Source organism: Martes martes, assembly GCF_963455335.1.
Source record: "Martes martes genome assembly, chromosome: 15".
Classification (NCBI taxonomy): domain Eukaryota; kingdom Metazoa; phylum Chordata; class Mammalia; order Carnivora; family Mustelidae; genus Martes; species Martes martes.
Genome location: NC_137903.1, coordinates 23,888,452 through 23,906,713, shown reverse-complemented (window position 1 = coordinate 23,906,713; position 18,262 = coordinate 23,888,452). Strand labels below are relative to the sequence as shown.

Below are 18,262 nucleotides of genomic sequence, written 5' to 3'. Positions count from 1 at the left end.
TCTTGCTAATTAATTTGCAAAATTAAAAACTGGAATTTAAATATTAGAGTCATACTAAAATGAAAAACAATCCTTTGACATATTAAAGCATTTGTAATTATTAAAACATTTTGCAGATGAGGAAGAGTGAACAAGGCGCCAAACAAGCTTGGTTGTTGCCTTAGGATACATGTTTAGTCAATGATGGAATTGGAATTTAGTGAATGAGGGAATTGGAATTTAGTCAATGAAGGAATTGGAATTGACCAGGCTGACTCCACAGGATTCACTTATACTTCCTTATCCTTTAATCACTTCCTTCTGTCCACATCTATGAGAACAGCCGTTCCAAAATGTTTTCTTCTCCCTGTTCTCTGGGTCCTCCTTTTTTCTAGCTCCTTTGCCACCTACTTCTCTTCTGCCTGACACCTAAACGTTGGAATGCTTCAGGGCTCAGTCTTGAGCTCCCTTCCCTTTTTATTCTGTGTTCTTTTCCAGGTTGCTATCATCATTTAGTGGGTGACAATTCCAAATATATCTTTCTTAGTTAGACCCATATATTCAGCTCTGTAGTTTCCATATCCAATTTTGACTGTCCATGGGCAGCTCAACCATGACGTGCTCAAGTCAAAAGCTGTGATGTTCATCCCAAAGTGCTCTTTCTTCTGTCAGCACCACCTCACAGAAAGGCATTGCCATTTACCCGCTTGCTTATGAAAAAAAATTAAAACAAGCATGTGAATCCCTTGACCATTACTCTGTCTTGCATCCAATATTTAGTAAACATCAGCTGTGTTTTAACCAAGAAAGTAGATCTCGAATGTGTTCTGCTTTGCATCTGGTCAGCCATCACCTTACCCAATCCCCACACTGACTCATCCTGCATAAACTCATGGATCTTCTCTTCCCCACCACTAGTACAATGCATAGAAAAAAAAAACTTTAAAAAATTCTAAGTACATTTATATTCTTTCTTTCCTTAAGACTTCTTTATGGCTTTTTATCAATTAAAAAAATTAATCTAAAGGCTGACATGCCTTGAAAATAACCTGAATAATCCTTTTTTGCTTCCTATCCAGCCTCAGTTCATAAAACTCTCCCAAATCTTGAGCAGCATCTGCTCACCCTGATATTTCCCAAATATTGTTTCATTGTCAAGGTTTTGCACAAACTGTTCCTTTGGCTTGGAACACTCTAAATCCACTCAAGTTTCCCACAGATTCAAGTCCTACTCGTACTCCTAGAAAATAGTGGACTCACAAACACAAACAGAGTCATGTAATAATTCTCCATGGAACTTGTCAAAGTCAGAAAAGAGTGAGCTTCGGGACCTGAGGAAATTAACACTCGAGGTAGAAGCTCTAAAAGCTGAGACTCAAGAGCAAAATAGCTGAGGAAATTGTTAAAAAGCATAGTTTTGGTTTTCTTATGCCATACACTAAAAGAACCCCATTTAAAATAATATGAAAGACTGCATTTGGATTAAGGAAAATGGCTATACTTTATTTACAAATCTATCATGCATATGGCCCATAGGAAACATTTATGTACTGTGTTAAAGATAAATTATTGTCCTTGGGCTTTAAAACACCCTGTTCATCCAGGTTGTATTGAATCAGGAGACACTTGATTTTAGTCATTATCTCTTAAAAATGACTTTAAATAATGCAAATTTGTTCCAAATGGAACACTTCAAACACATTTTGTTGATTTCATGAATCCTGAAAAAAAGAATACCTGAAAAAACAGCACTTACCATAACATGCTGGTTTAGGAGACCAACCGTCATTACCACACACTATGGAACCTGTGCGCCCATCTCTGCTTTCAAATCCATCAAGGCACTCATAGTCCAACTTGTCATTGACTTTAAACCACAGGCTATTACTTCTGATTTTGGCGTTCTCCAATACTGGCATGTCACAGGATTCTAATGCATAATTCTATTATGCATTAGAATTAGGTTTCATTTCTAATATTATTTAATGGACAATGCAATTAAATCTCAACCCAAAGAGGTAAAAAAAAACTTTATCAATTAGTATGTGCTAATAAACTATGTATTATATTAAAAGAATCTAAGAATACCAGTGATAAATCATTGTCCTGAAAAAGTTACTCAAAATGAAAAAAATGTGTCTACACAGTTTTCCTTATCACTTAAATACTGTGAAAAATTTATTCTAAGAACACTTTTCTCAATATACTTACATGTATATCCCACGCTTATAATAAGATAGGACATTACAGATGTATCATACCTTATCTAGCAAAGCAGAATGGCATTTTGTGAATTAAGTTGCCAGACTCATTAGCACTCTGACAAATAGGCCAGATTGGTTGATTCAAGATTAATTTTCAACTGTGCAAGTAAAGTTTTAAACATTCTATAAAACTGTACTTGACAACATAATAATTTCTAAAGCTCATATGCTGATTTTCTTTCTCCAAAATATTCCTAATGGCTGTGTATTCTTTTAAATTTACCAAGATTGTATAGAGAGATAATTCTATTTTTTATAATTTGTTATAAGGAAGTAAAGTGTTAAAAGTCTCAATTTTTGCTAACAGAATACTAGAATGATGTTAATAAAGGTTTAATAATTCATCTCAAATGTTATACCATGTTATGTAGATATCTACCTTAAAGCTTAAAAAAACAAAGCAAAACTATACTAGTGAAAAATGAGAGAGATTTTCTCTTTCATAATAAGAGTGTTTTAATGGATAACTGATTATAATTTAGTATAAAATGAGTTCGATATGGGAACAAGTTTTATCATTTTTTTTCCTGTGGTTAGTGCCCATAGTAAGCATGGATATTGAAAAAAATAAGGAAATGAAAAGAGTAGAAACGGATATTCAAATATCCAGTTTACTTAAAGTGAATATGCTAAATATCAGTTCAGACTATCACTGTGTAGCTTTGGAGGATAAGATAAACCGAGCAAATTGTTCTTAGAAAATCTTTGTAAATATCTAGGGACAGGGAAATCTTTCAACACAGCTGCATTTGGTACTCCCTGGAAACACTTCTGTCTCCAATAAATAGATGTTTATGAAGATTTCCTAAGGGAGAGGATTTTTTAGATGTGGACCTACCCTGGATTATCAAACATGTAAATTCTATAGGTTAAATTAAAATTATGCACTATGACCCAGATCTTCACTTAAAAAACATAAATTTTATGTCTAGGAACAAAGACTGACATAAAAGTTTAGTCACTTTAAAACAGGTACAGTTGGCACAAGGATGTCAGCTAAAAATAAATGAGTTTATAGGAGAATACACATAAGGCTCTCTATCTCGTTTCGAAATCACAGGATGTTGTATTTTAGTTAATTGATTAATTAATTAAATCACAGGATATTTTAAAGTGGAAGAAAACTTGAACTGAAAAATGGACTGATATTCCACCCTACAGGGGATTAATCTTAATAGTAAAAAAATTACATATTTTTTCATTTATCTTTTCAAATGGGAACCATGTCAGCCCTTGCCTGCAGAGAAGAATTAAGTTAAAGTAAACTTTTACATAACAATCATCAGGATAATGAATATGAACATAAAATTACTCACTAATACATGTGGGTTGAGGTGACCATCCACTTCCCAGACATGTAATTGATCCTGAAGTTTTACCATCTGGTGTTACATATCCTGATTTACACTGATACTGTGTTTCATGATTCAAGGGATATGCAAATGCAGATTCAGAAAAAAATCCATTTTCAATTGTTATCTCTGATTTTAAACATCTTTCTGAAAGGGAGAAAGTATAAGGAAAAGAAAAGCATAGAAATAAATATTTTTTGAAGACTTAAGTAATATAACAATATAAAAAATAAGGAGTCATTTTTTTTAAAGATTTTATTTATTTATTTGACAGACAGAGATCACAAGTAGGCAGAGAGGCAGGCAGAGAGAGAGGGGGAAGCAGGCTCCCTGCTGAGTAGAGAGCCTGATGCCGGGCTCCATGCCAGGACCCTGAGACCATGACCTGAGCCGAAGGCAGAGGCTTTAACCCACTGAGCCACTCAGGCGCCCCTAAGGAGTCATTTATAAATGAAAACCTAGAAAACCTGAATCACCCAAATTCTTGTGACAGAGAAAATAACCTATGAGATATTAAATCAGGATAGTTCATTAAAATTTCTTTTGGAATAAAGAAGCAATATTTAAAATATCCAGAATCCCCTCTAGGACATTATCAGAAGTTTGTTTGTCTAGTGGATCTGGAATCCTACAGCATGCCAGAATTACACTGGCAATGGATTCTTTCCAGGCACTTGTTTTAAATACTGTGTACTCAGGATCTCTTTAGCAAACCCAGCATTCAGTTAACTAATTGGGGTATCTCAGATCAGGTGATGATCTCAGAGAATCTGCCACCATAGCTACTACAACTCTGAGAATTTGAAATGTTTGTCATCATAACCTGGTGCTTAAAACCGTACGGATGCATAGAGTTTGATGAATATGACACAGACTAACATATTAAATTCATATATCTTCTAAGAACAAAATGATGATCCTCAAATTATGTATAACTTCACTTGAAACAATAAAGAAGACTTCTGTCAGTTACCAGATCTCATCACAAAATTCAGCTTTTGACTAGCCCATGGACAAAGAAGAAATCAAAGGAGAAAACATGAAGTATGCATATTTTCATAATTTTATTTTATTTCACAATTTCATTTCATAATTTTATTCCCTTTCTTGGGGCACCTAGTAGACAGGATATGGGATACTTGGAATATTAAACACTGAGGATATGGAATTCAAAGTATATAATCTTAAAAAAAAAATAAAAGACATTAAAGCAGCACCAAGGTGATTTAGTCAGTTGAGCATACGACTCTTAATGCTCAACTGAGGTCTTGACCTCAGGGCTGTGAGTTCAAGCCCTGTGCTGGGCTCCATGCTGGGCATAGAGCCTACTCAATAAATAAAAATAAATAAATAAATAAATAAAAAATAAGTAGACATTAAGTCTTTTGAATTGAATGAAAAGAAAAACATTTTAAATAAAATTTTGTGAGATGATACTAAAGTAGTGCTGAGAGGGAAATTTTACAATTGTATAGTTGTAATAGAAAACAATAGACTGCATATCAACTTATTGTTTCTGCTTTAAGATATTAGAAAAAAAGGCAAAAAGACCCAACATCCATATAAATTTGAAAATACAGGCTGTTATTAGGGAGATGGTGGATAGGGTGTTTTATTATTCTCTATTTGATTTATTTGTGCTCCAGTCTTTATTATTGCTTCCCTTCTAACTTTGGGTTTGGTTTGTTTTTCTAGTTCCTTGAGGTATAAAGTTAGGTTGTTTATATAAGATTTTCTATTTCAAAGTAGGCATTTGTCACTAAAAATTTCCCTCTTCCCACTGCTTTTGCAGCATCTCTAAATTTTGTTACATTGTGTTTTTGTTTTCATTTGTCTCTAAAGATTTTTTAAAAATTCTCTTGCATTCTCTTCTTTGATTCCATTGTTGTTCGAGAGTGTGCTATTTTCTTTCTATTTATTTGTGAATTTTCACATTCTTTTTACTGTTAATGATTTCTAGTTTTACTCCACTGTGGTTGAAAAAGATACTGCATAGAATCTTTCACGTGCAGTTGAGGAGAATGTACTCTTCCACTGTTGGGTGGAAAATTCCATATATATCTATTAGGTCCATTTTGTTTATATTGTTGTTCAAATTTAGGGCTTCTTTCTTGAATTTCTGTCTGGGTGTGCTATCCATTATTCAAAGTGGGGTATTGAAGTCTCCTAATATTATTGTGTGGCTGCCAATTTCTCTTCTTTAGATCTGTCAATATTTGCTGTATATATTTAGGAGTTCCAATGTTGGATCCACATATGTTGAGAATTGCTACATTCTCCTCTTGAATCGACTCATTATTATTATATACTGACCTTCTTTGTTTCGAGAGACAGTTTTGGACATAAAGCCAATTTTTTTTCCAATAGAAGTATAGCCCCTCCAATACTCTTTGGTTGCCATTCACATGAAATATCTTTTTCCATTCCTTCACTTTTAGCCTATTGTGTCTTTAAATCTAAAGCGAGTTCTTACTGTTTTACTCATTCAAGTACTATATTCCTTTTAATAGGTTAAGTTTAATCCATTTACATTTAAAGCAATTTTGATCAGTGAACACTCATTTGTCACATTTGGATAATTGTCTTCTGTCTTATAATTGTTTTTTTCAATCTCTTTCACTTTTGATGACTTCCTTTATTATTTGATTATGTTTTTTTTTTTTTTTTTTTTTTTTTTTTTTTTAAGATTTTATTTATTTATTTGACAGACAGAGATCACAAGTAGGCAGAGAGGCAGGCAGAGAGGCAGGCAGAGAGAGAGGAGGAAGCAGGCTCCCCGCGGAGCAGAGAGCCCGATGTGGGGCTCAATCCCAGGACCCTGAGATCACGCCCTGAGCCAAAGGCAGAGGCCCCAACCCACTGAGCCACCCAGGCGCCCCTTGATTATGTTTTATAGTTATTCACTTTGATTCTTTGTACATCTATTAATGGTTTTCCTTCCTACTTAATGAAGTATAATTGACAAAGTTGTATATATAAAGTGTACAATGAGATGACTTGTTACACATATGCATTTGCAAATGATTTTCAAAATCGATTATTCACCTCATAATTACTTTTTGGTAAGTGGAATGCTTAAGATTGACTTTCTCAGCAAATTTTGGATCTACAATACATTACTACCTACTATAGTCATCATGCTGTACATTAGATCTTCAGAGTTATTCATCTTATAACTGAAGGATTGAACCCATGGACCATCATCTCTTCATCCCCCTCACCCATTTGCAAGTAACTGATAATTACCATCCTACTCTCTGCTTCAATGAATTTTACCTTTTCTTTTTGTTCTCTTCTTGATTTTATATACAAGTTAATCGTGAAATATTTGTCTGTCTATGGCTTATCACGTCTAACATAATGTCCCCTAGGTTCAATCATGTTGAAGTAAATATCAAGATTTTCTTTTTTTCTCATGGCTAAATAATATTACATTGTACATATATATATCACATCTTCCTTATCCATTCACCCATCAATGGACAGAAGCAGGTTGTTTCCATATATTGTCTATTGTGAATAAAGCAATAATGAACATGAGGGTGCAGATGTTTCTTCAAGATACTGATTTCATTTCCTTCAGATATAGACCAGAAATGGGATTGCTGTGTCTTATGGTAGTTCTATTAACTTTCTGAGTACTTCCAGACTGTTTTCCATATGCATATAACAAATTACATTCCCAGCCAATTATATAAGTGTGCCTTTTACTCCACATTGTCACCAACACTTGCTATCTCTTGCCTTTTTGATAAAAGCCATTTTAACAGGTGTGAGGTGATAGTTCATTGTGGTTTTGATTTGAATATGTCTGATGTTTCATGATTTTGAATAGCAATTGGACATTTGCGTGTATTCATCAAAAAACTATTCTAAGTTCTGAAGAGAACACATTGATTTAAAAAGAGACAAGGTAACTGTTCTCAAGTATTTCCACTCTATTCAGGAAGTTTGTTATTAATAAGTAATTAAAGAGATGTATGATGTGCATTACAGTAGATAAATTCTATTTAGAAAAATAAAACATGGCAAGGTGATACAAACTTGAGTGGGAACATTCCAAATATGGTGGAGTAGGATGGACCAGAACAATATTCCTAATGCAAATTGGAAAAACAACAAACTCGTGTGTGTACATTGAAAGTAACTGGATATTCTGAGGAGAAAAAAAAGATTAAATGACCTAAACCAAAGTGAAAGAAGGGCCTGTTTCATGCAAACATATTATTTTAACCATTTGTTAGCTGGTCGTGTTTGCCAACTCTGGGTATGGACTGAAGATCAGGCTTTGCCTGAATGTGCGACTGTGATGAGGAAAAGAAAAACTAGACAAATTTTGGAGGAATGTCTAACATGAAAAATTCTGAAACCCTGCAGAATAAGGGTGCTTTCCTGGAGCCCATGTAGTTTCTTAAGAGTGGAGTGGAAGTTCCTATTGTCTCTTAGAGAAAATCTTAATAAGAGAAGGATCTTGTTTCAAATACACAACTGTATCACCATCAAGACAGTTGCTACCTTTGAAAGCCACTCAGAGTGAGACTTAGGAGCAGAGGTCAGAACATCAGAAAAGCAGGATGAATATCTCAGAGTGTTCAGGATGGAGGAAGAGAGACCAACCAGTTTCTTGATAAAAAGCTAAGAAGGTCTCTACCTTGAGACTTTCCAAACTAGTAGTGGACCAACTCAAAATAGAAGTACAACCCAGACCCATCTGAGTTCACTTCTTGGTTAAATCAAGAAAGCACAAACACTTGTCAATGGGAGGTAATTAATATAAACATTATCATTACATTTATTTCATATGAAATGTATGGCTTTGGGTAAAAAATTAAAACACACACAGAAAAGCAAAAAAAAGGTGATAAAAAATGTAGCAAAAATAAATGGCTCATAGAAGCAGACACTCAAAACCAGATGTTGAAATTAGTGTCAAGTTCTTTAGCTGTTATATGTATGTTAAAGGAAATACAGGAAAGTAATAGATAAAATGAGAAAAAATATAAAGATATTCAAAAGAAAATTGATACTTTAAAAATAATCATGTGTTACACTAAAAGTACAAAATAAGTATCTGAAATAAGCATGCATTGGATGGCCTTAAAAACCAATTGGACATAACAAAACACAAATATATTAAATCTGAGACTTGATGTAGAAATATCCAAAATGAATACAGAAAGGTAAAAGTGTATAAAATACCATCAACAAAAAAGTATAAGCAATATATGAAGGAAAATCAAGTGATATGTGTATGTCTAATTAAAATTCCAACACTAGAGAAGAGAAAAGACAGAAATATTTGAAGAAAGAATAACTCAAAAATTTCAAAAATTGATGAAAAAATCAACTCTCAGATTCAAAAGCTAAGGGGGAAAAAAACCCAGAAGGGTAAATACAAAGAAAAACTATAAAAGTATACTGAGGCTTTGCTGAAATCCAAAGATAAAGGCAAAATCTTAAAACAAGACAAAGAAAAGAACACACATTTCTTTTAGGAGAACAATAAAAATAACAGTATGTTTGTAATAGTAACACTGAGGCATGAAGTCAATGTACTGCCATTTCTAAAGTGCTGGAAAATGAATGGGACAGAGAACTCTGAACCCAGGAAAAACATACTGCAAAACGAAGGAGAATAGAAACATATTCTTAAACAAACCAAAAGCAAAGAGAATTCAACAATCACAGACTAACACTACAAAAATCCCCATGAAAGCTCTCTAGGCTGAAGGAATATGAACCCATATATAAACAAAAAAGGGTAATATTAAATGAGGAGAACTGAAGAAAATAAATATATGGGTTATTAAAAGATTACCAAAAAATAATAAACAATGTGCTATATACATTTTAACAGAATTTTAAAAACTCTATTGACTTAAAATTGATAACAATGTCTTATAGTGCAAAAAGCTCGGGAGTATAACACGTAGAAATGATAATAAAAATGTCGACATAACAGATGAATTTAAACTGTTTTAATGCTTACATAGTTTAGAATGTAGCAAAAGTATTGATTAAGAGTAGATGGTAATAATCTGAGTATGCTTATTGTAAAACATTAATATTAAGAGTTATATAACTGATAGAAATGATATAGTGAGGTGGTAAAGAATATTCAATTTTTTTTTGTTAAAGATTTTATTTATTTATTTGACAGACAGAGATCACAAATAGACAGAGAGGCAGGCAGAGAGAGAGAGTGATGCAGGCTCCCCGCTGAGCAGAGATCCCGATGTGGGGCTCCATCCCAGAACCCTGAGATCATGACCTGAGCTGAAGGCAGAGGCTTTAACCCACTGAGTCACCCAGGTGCCCTTTGATTAATATTTTTAAAAGGCAGGAAAGGTGGAATAGAAGAACAAGGAGATGACACAATAAAATAAATAGCAGTATGTTAGACTTGAGCTTAACTGTATCAGTAATTACAATAAATGTAAATGGATTCACCACTCCAATTAAAGTACAAGCACTGACTGCAGAAAAACAGAAAATAAAACTGAAGTATATGCTGATTACTTTTGATAAAATGGGACCCAGCCACCTCGTGGCTTCTGTGGTTATGTGTCTGACTCCTGGATTCAGCTCAGGACCTAATCTCATGGCTCCTGGGGTTCGAGCACCCTGCTGGGCCCCCTGCTCAGCAGGAGTCTACTTGGATATTCTCTTCCTCTGCCCCTTCTCCCACTCATGCTCTCTCTCTCTCTCTTTCTCAAATAAATAAATCTTTTAAAAAAATGGGAATGACAAGTTGAAAGTAAATGATGAAAACTAATACATGATGAAAATATTAGCCCAAGAAGACAGAGTTAATATATTAATATCAGGCAAATAATGATTTAAGGCAGAAAGTATTGCTAGATAAAAGAAGGCTATCTCACAATAATAAAAGGACTACTTGAACAGAAATAATTCTAAATGTGTTTGAACATTTTGAATGATTTCTGGAGTTGGCTCATACCAACTCACAGGAGATAATTTATAAACATCTCTTCCCAATGCAGTATTCAGTGATGTCACATTGTTAACTCAAAATTGACAATATTGTGAATATTAACATATTGAGTGTTGGAAAATTCTTCAAATCAAGACTCTTTCTTTCTTTTTTTTTTTTGAATAGGTGATTGTTACATATTTGCCAGTATACCACTGTACATAAACCTAATAATATGTCCTCAAGATATAAAGGAGTAAGAGAAGTGAACAAATCCATCCTCATAGCTTGAGATTTAAATACACTTCTCCAAGTATTTGATAGACAAGCAGATCGACAAATAAGGATATAGGATATATGAATACTATTTTGTTTTAAGAAAGAGAGAGAGAGAGAATGAATGGAGTGGGGAGGGATGTGGGAGAGGGAGAGAGAGAATCTTAAGCTAGCTGCACACTCAGCATGGAATCCGATGTGGAACTTGATCTCATGACCCTGATACCATGACCTGAGCTGAAATCAAGAGTCAGCCACATAACCAACGGAGTTACCCAGGTACCCCAAATATATGAACAATATTAACAAAATCGACCTTTTATATGCTGATAGAATGCAACCTTCAACAGGCTCAGATACATATTCATTCCAAGTGCGTATGGAATATTCACCCAAATAGACCATAAACAAGGCTCATCAAATTTCAAGATTGAAAATCATTCTAAGTAGACACCTCGACCACTAGACATTGTTAACAGAAAATAACTGGAAAATTCTCAAAAGTTTTGAAGTTAAACAACACTTCTAAATAACTCACGGGTTAAGAAGAAATCCCAATTACATATTAGAAAATAATTTGAAATAAAAAATAATGAAAATATGATATATATCAAAATTTGTGGGATGATACATGAAGCAGAATTCCTGAACTTTACATCTGGGAACCTGTCCACAAAAGCCCTGCACTGTGACCTCAGATAGTGCAGAAAGGTGTCTGGCTCTGGACAGATTTTAGTCCTTCCCCTGAGTGGGTAGAAGCCACAATCATTCAGGAGACAGGATATCACTGTTGCCAGGAGATTTCAAAAACCTTGAGTCCTGGGGTGTCTGACTGGTTCAGTTTGTAGAGCATGTGACTCTTGATCTCAGTGTTTTGAGTTTGAGCCCTACATTGTGTTGAGAGATTACTTCAAAATAAAATCTTTAGAACAGAACAAAACAAACCTCAACAGTCCCACAACAAAAATATGTCAAAACCCCCCTCTAGCCTCAGTTTGTAGAACTAGTTAGCTTCCCCAGCCATTTCCACAAAACATGCAAGGAAAAACAACATTGTTATTAATACCCGAAAAAGCTAGGGGGAAAAAAAAGATAACGGTGAAGGATCTAAACAAGTATTTATCCAAAGAGAAAATGCAAGTGATCAGTAAACTGATGAAAAATTGCTCAAACTGAATATGAAAATGAAAACCATAATAAACCATGAATAAAATGGTATGAAATTGGTTTAGAAAGTCTAAAAATCCCACTATTTGGAAATAATATGGAGCATTAGGAACTACTGGTCCAAAGGAAAATGGGAACCACCACAATTGGAAAGAGTTTAGCAACTTGTAGTAAAGTTGAAAATACACATTGGTTATTACTTAGCAATTTTACTCCCCGGAATATGTCACTGAGAAACTAGCACACATGTCAACCAGGTTTCATGTGTGGTGATATTTATAGAATATGATTTTTCCATAGCCAAAAATGGAAACAACTTCACAGTATCTATCAATAGTTGAATGGATAAAAATCTATGGTATATTCATGCAATGGAATAGTACACCAATGCTTCAAAATGACATGAAGAGATAAAATAATAATCACATGAACTAAAAAGGCACATAGGTACATTGGTATTATGGGATGATTTCATCTATATAGAATTCAAGAACAAACATACATATTAGAGATGTGTCCATGGGCTGTGAAGCTATTAAAGAAGAGCAAAAATGTAATTACCAGAAATATTAAGATAACGTTTTCTTCTAGAGGAAAGGTAGGGCTATTGACATAACAGAAAGCCACTGGGGTTTTCTGGGATACTGGGAATGTTTTCCTTGTATATGGGTGATTTGTCCTATTTGTAATACAGTACCTTCATATTTTGTTCACCCTTACATCTTATATCTCACAATAAATGTATTAAAGTAACAGAATCTGCATACAGAGTATGATTCTTATTTTGCAAAAATTAACTAACTTTCATATAAAGAGATCACAGGATGTTAATAGGAAGCTCATGCCTACTGCGTATAATTGCTAATATTTTTAATACTGCCTGCTGTTTAATTCGGGTATAAATACCCTTGCTACTACAATGACTACAGGAAGAGCTAAGATGGCAGGGTGGTAGGAGGACCCTAGGCTTGCCTCATCCCTTACACACAGCTAGAGAAATATCAAATCATTCTGAACACCCACAAAATCGGTCTGCATATTGATAAACTGCACAACTAAGGAGAGAAGGGGCCACATCATGGAAGGTAGGAGTTGTGGAGACTGGATTTAGGGGAGAAATGGATCACAGGTGCTGTGGAGGGGAGCCATGGTCATGGAGAGAGACAGGAGAAAGAAAGAGAGAATGAGAGAGAGAGAGAAGCACACAGGGGATTGCACAAGGAAAACACTTCCCCAAAGACATTGACTGGGAAAATGAGAGGGGCTGATTTTTGTGAGTTTTTACAACCAGTGGGCTCAAAGACTAGAGTTTTAGAAGTCTGCAGCATGGCCAGTGCAGAGTCTTGTGGGCCCTGCAGAGTTCCTGTGGAGAAGGAGGGCAGATAGCTTGGGGGCAGAAGATGCAGTCTGAGGATCCCCTGGGATGTCCTGTGAGAGACTGTTTCCTCCTCTTGAAGCACTTCTGGGAGAGCTAGCATTCATTGTCTCTCTGGGAGAAAAAGGAGCTGACAGGCACCATTTCCCAAGACACCTGCTGAGGGCCGCTAACCCAAACACCTGTTCTTTGATGCACTTTGCTCCAAACTCCATGCCCTTGTTCTTTGGTGCAACTGCCCTTTTGGGTCAAACCTGCCTTAGTCCCAGCATGATGAGATCCTTCTGCAGAGGACCAGTGTGGGTCTGCACCATGTCAGGTCCTTAAAGTTTTGAGTTCTAAAACTCAGCTGGTCTGCCTGGGATAGAACAAAGTGCACTGTGCTGCTGGGCAAGCAGATGGCCCAGACACAGTCAGGGTGAAGGCAGGATCTGAGGGACATCTGAAACACATAAGGGGAGACTGTTCCCTCTGTTGCGAGGGCTTCCCAGGCAGCAGTGGGCACGAACTCCCTTTTCCAGGGACAGGGGAGAGGGCTGGCAGCATTCCCTGCCCCTGTGACTTTTCTTTTTCTTTCTTTTGGGATGAATTTCCTTGGTCCTGGCATTTTTGTCTAAGATTAACATTTGACAAAGTGGAGTAACCATTCTTGATGAAAACCCTCAGCAAAGTAGGGATAGATGTAATGTACTGCAGCATCATAAGGCTCAATATGAAGAACCCACAGGTAATATAATTCTTAATGAGGAAAACTGAGAGCTTTTCCTCTATCACCAAAAACAAGACAGGGATGTCCATTCTCACCATTGCTATTCAACATAGTACTAGAACTCAAAGCTTTCAGCAATCAGACAACAACTACAAAAAAGGCATTCACGTTGGGAAGGAAGAAGTCAAATTTCACTATTTGCAGATGACATGATACTCCATGTGGAAAACCCTTAAGACTCCACTAAAAATTTGCTAGAAATGATACACAATTCATAGAAGTTGCAGGAGACAAAGTCAACATACAGAAATCTCCTGCATTTCAATACACCCATAATGAAGTAGCAGAAAGAGAAATCAAAGAATTGATCCCATTTATAATTGCACCAATACCCACCTGATACCTAGGAATAAACCTAAACAAAGAGGTAAAAGATCTGTACTCTGAAAACTATAGAATGCTGATGAAAGAACCTGAAGATGACACAAAAAATTGGAAAAACATTCCATGCTCATGGATCAGAAAAACAAATACTGTTGAGATGTCTCCACTACCCAAAGCAGTCTACACATTTAAAGTAATCCCTATCAAAATACCACCAGCATTTTTCACAGAGCTAGGACAACCTATCCAAAAGTTTTCATGGAAGCACAAAAGACCCCAAAGAGCCAAAGGAATGTTGAAAAAGAAAAGCAAAGCTGGATTCTTTAACTTTAAGCTGTATTACAAACCTGCAGCCATCCATACAGATTAGTACTGGTACAAAAACAGATACATAGATTAATCAATGGAATAAAATAAAACCCAGAAATGGGCCCACAACTATAAGGTGAACTAATCTTTGACAAAGCAGAAAAGAATATCCAGTGGAAAAATGACAGTCTCTTCAACAAATGGTGTTGGGAACACTGGACAGCCACATGCAAAAGAGTAAAACTGGACCACTTTCTTACACCATACACAAAAATAAATTCAAAATGGATGACAGACCTAAATGTGAGACAGGAAACCACCAAAATCCTAGAGGAGAACACAGGCAGCAACCTCTTTGACCTCTTTGACCTAGCAACCTCTTACTAGACACATCTCCAGAGGCAAGGGAAACAAAAGAAAAAATGAAATGTTAGGACTTCATCAAGGTAAAAACTTCTGCACAGTGAAGAGAACAATCAACAGAACTAAAAGACAACTTTCAGAATGAGAAAAGATATTTCCAAATAACATATCTGATAAAGGGTTAACATCCAAAATATGTGAAGAACTTATCTAACTCAATACCCAAGGAACAAATAATCCAAGCAAGAAATGGGCAAAAGACATGAATAGGCATTTTCCCAAAGAAGACATACAGATGGCTACCAGACACTTAAAAAGATGATCAACATCACTTGTCATCAGGGAAATACAAATCAAAAGCACAATGAGATATCACTTCACACCCGTCAGAATGTTTAAAATTAACAATACAGGAAACAATGGTGCTGGTGAATGTGGAGAAAGGGGAACCCTCATGCACTGTTGGTGGGAATGCAAGCTGATGCAGCCACTGTGGAAAACAGTATGGAGGTTCCTCAAAAAGTTGAAAATAGGGGAAGGAGTCAAGATAGTGGAGAAGTAGCAGGCTGAGATGACATCAGGTAGCAGGAGATCAGCTAGATAGCTTATCAAACCATTCCGAACACCTACAAATCCAACAGGAGATCGAAGAGAAGAAGAGCAGCAATTCTAGAAACAGAAAATCAACCACCTTCTGGAAGGTAGGACTGGCGAAGAAGTGAATCCAAAGCGACAGGAAGATAGACCGTGGGGGGAGGGTCCGGCTCCTGGCAAGTGGCGAAACAACAGAGCCCAAAATCCAAACTTTTAAAAGTCTGCTCCACTGAGGGACATCGCTCCAGAGACTAAACAGGGGTGAAGCCCACGTGGGGACAGTGTGGTCTCAGGTCCCGCAGGGTCACAGAAGGATTGGGGGTGTCTGAGTGTCACAGAGCTCACAGGTATTAGAGAGGGAAGCTGGCTACAAAGATGGAGCTGAGGAGTGAGCTCTCAACTCTGGGCTACCTTATCGTGATCCGTGGCACTGGTCACTGCTCTGTGAACGGGGACCCCACAAGCCCCGGGGAGACTCCTCTGGAAGAGCGCAGGGATCTGCAGGGTTCAGAGACTCCAGGTGGGGCTGTGTGCCAGAGACAGAGATGCTTGGTCACAGGCTGGGTGAGCTCGGAGCGTGGCTGGAGGCCAGGGAGGTGGGAGGGATTGAACGCTTTTCTCTGAGGGTGCACTGAGGAGTGGGGGCCCAAGCTCTCGGCTCCTCCAGGCCGGAGATTGGGAGGCCACCATTTTCATTCCCATCCTCCAGAACTCTATGGAAAGCATTCAGGGTACAAAAGCTCCCGAAAGAGAACCTGAGCAGATTACTTAGTCTGGCCCCTGGTAAGGGTGGTGCAATTCTGCCTCGGACAAAGACATTTGAGAATCATTACAACAGGCCCCTCCCCAAGAAGATCAGCAAGAAATCCAGCAGGACCAAGTTCGCTTACCAAGGAGAACAGTGGAATTCCATAGGAGGAGAAAGCAAAGCATGGATTCATGGCTTTCTCCCCATGATTCTTTAGTCTTGCAAAGTTAATTAATTTTTTTTCATTTTATTTTTTTCTTCTGCTAATTTTTTTAAAAGCTTTTACCCTTTCCTCTTTTAACGTCTTTTAACTAGTTTATTTTAACAATACCTTTCAAAAAAAATCTTTTTTGATCCTTCATTATTAAACTCATACTTTATTCTTCATTGTATTTAACTTTATTTTTTGAATACACATAGGGTTTTTTCTTCTAAAAAAATTTGGGAAACAACTTCTTCTAATAGATCAAATTATACCCTAAATCTAGCACAGGGCTTTGTTCTAGTCTCCAGACTGAGCAAATTCTCTCCACTTTCTTCTTAATCTCCCAACCAATTTATCTTATCAACTCCTTTTTTAGAAATTAAAAAAATTTTTTTTCATCATTATAATCATATTCCATCCCTTCATCGTGTTTACCCTTATATATGTTTTTCATTTTTTAAAATTTGGGCAGGTAGTTTCTTCTCAGAGACCAAAACACTCCCAAAATTTTTATATTTTTTCTTTATTTTTTCCTCTTTTTAATTTTCTTTTTTTCCCCTAAACTTCTTTTTACTCCCTTTCTTCCCCCCATGATTTGGGGTCTCCTCTGATTTGGTTAAAGCACATTTTACTGGGGTCTTTGCCACCCTTTTAGTATTTCATTCACTTCTTCATATATTCTTATCTGGATAAAATGACTAGGCAGAAAAATTCACCACAAAAAAAGAACAAGAGGCAGGACTGAAGGCCAGGGACCTAATCAAAATCAATAAGAATAGGTCCACACCCCATCATCTAATAGTAAAATTTACAAGTCTTAAGGACAAAGGGAAAATCCTGAAAGCAGACTTATCCACACATAAGGGCCAGAAAGAACTGGCATGATATATTCAGAGCACTAAACAAGAAAAACATGCAGCCAAGAATACTATATCCAGCTAGGCTATCATTGAAAATAGAAGGAGAGATAAAAAGCTTCCAGGACAAACAAAAACTGAAAGAATTTGCAAACACCAAACCAGCTCTACAGGAAATATTGAAAGGGGTCCTCTAAGCAAAGAGAGAACCTAAAAGTAGTAGATCAGAAAGGAAAAGAGACAATATACAGTAATAATCACCTTACAGGCAATATAATGGCACTAAATTCATATCTCTCAATAGTTACCCTGAATGTAAATGGGCTAAATGCCCCAAACAAAAGTCACAGGGTATCAGAATGGATAAAAAAACAAAACCCATCACTATGCTGTCTATAAGAGACTCATTTTAGACTCAAAGATTTAAAGTGAGGGGGTGGAAAACAATTTACCATGATAATAGTCATCAAAAGAAAGCTGGGGTGGCAATCATTACATCAGATCAAATAGATTTTAAGCCAAAGACTATAAGAAGAGATGAGGAAGGACACTATATCATACTCAAAGGGTCTGTCCAGCAAGAAAATCTAAGAATTTTAAATATCTATGCCCCTAACAGGGGAGCAGCCAATTATATAAACAAATTAATAACAAAATCAAGGAAACTAATTGGCAATAATATAATAATAGTAGAGGACCTTAACACTCCCCTCACTGAAATGGACAGATCATCCAAGCAGAAGATC

The 18,262-nt window shown here is 36.2% G+C and overlaps 1 protein-coding gene across 1 annotated transcript in view; it reads right to left on the bottom strand.

Annotated features, from left to right (window-relative positions):
- The window catches only part of LOC308355514 (complement factor H-like), a 47,832-nt gene that overhangs the window by 15,614 nt on the left and 13,956 nt on the right, over nucleotides 1-18,262 (bottom strand). Inside the window, exon 2 of the mRNA XM_080823785.1 lies at nucleotides 3,560-3,742. Within this exon, the coding sequence (XP_080679911.1) occupies nucleotides 3,560-3,742 (183 nt within the window). The remainder of the gene's footprint in view (nucleotides 1-3,559; nucleotides 3,743-18,262) is intronic.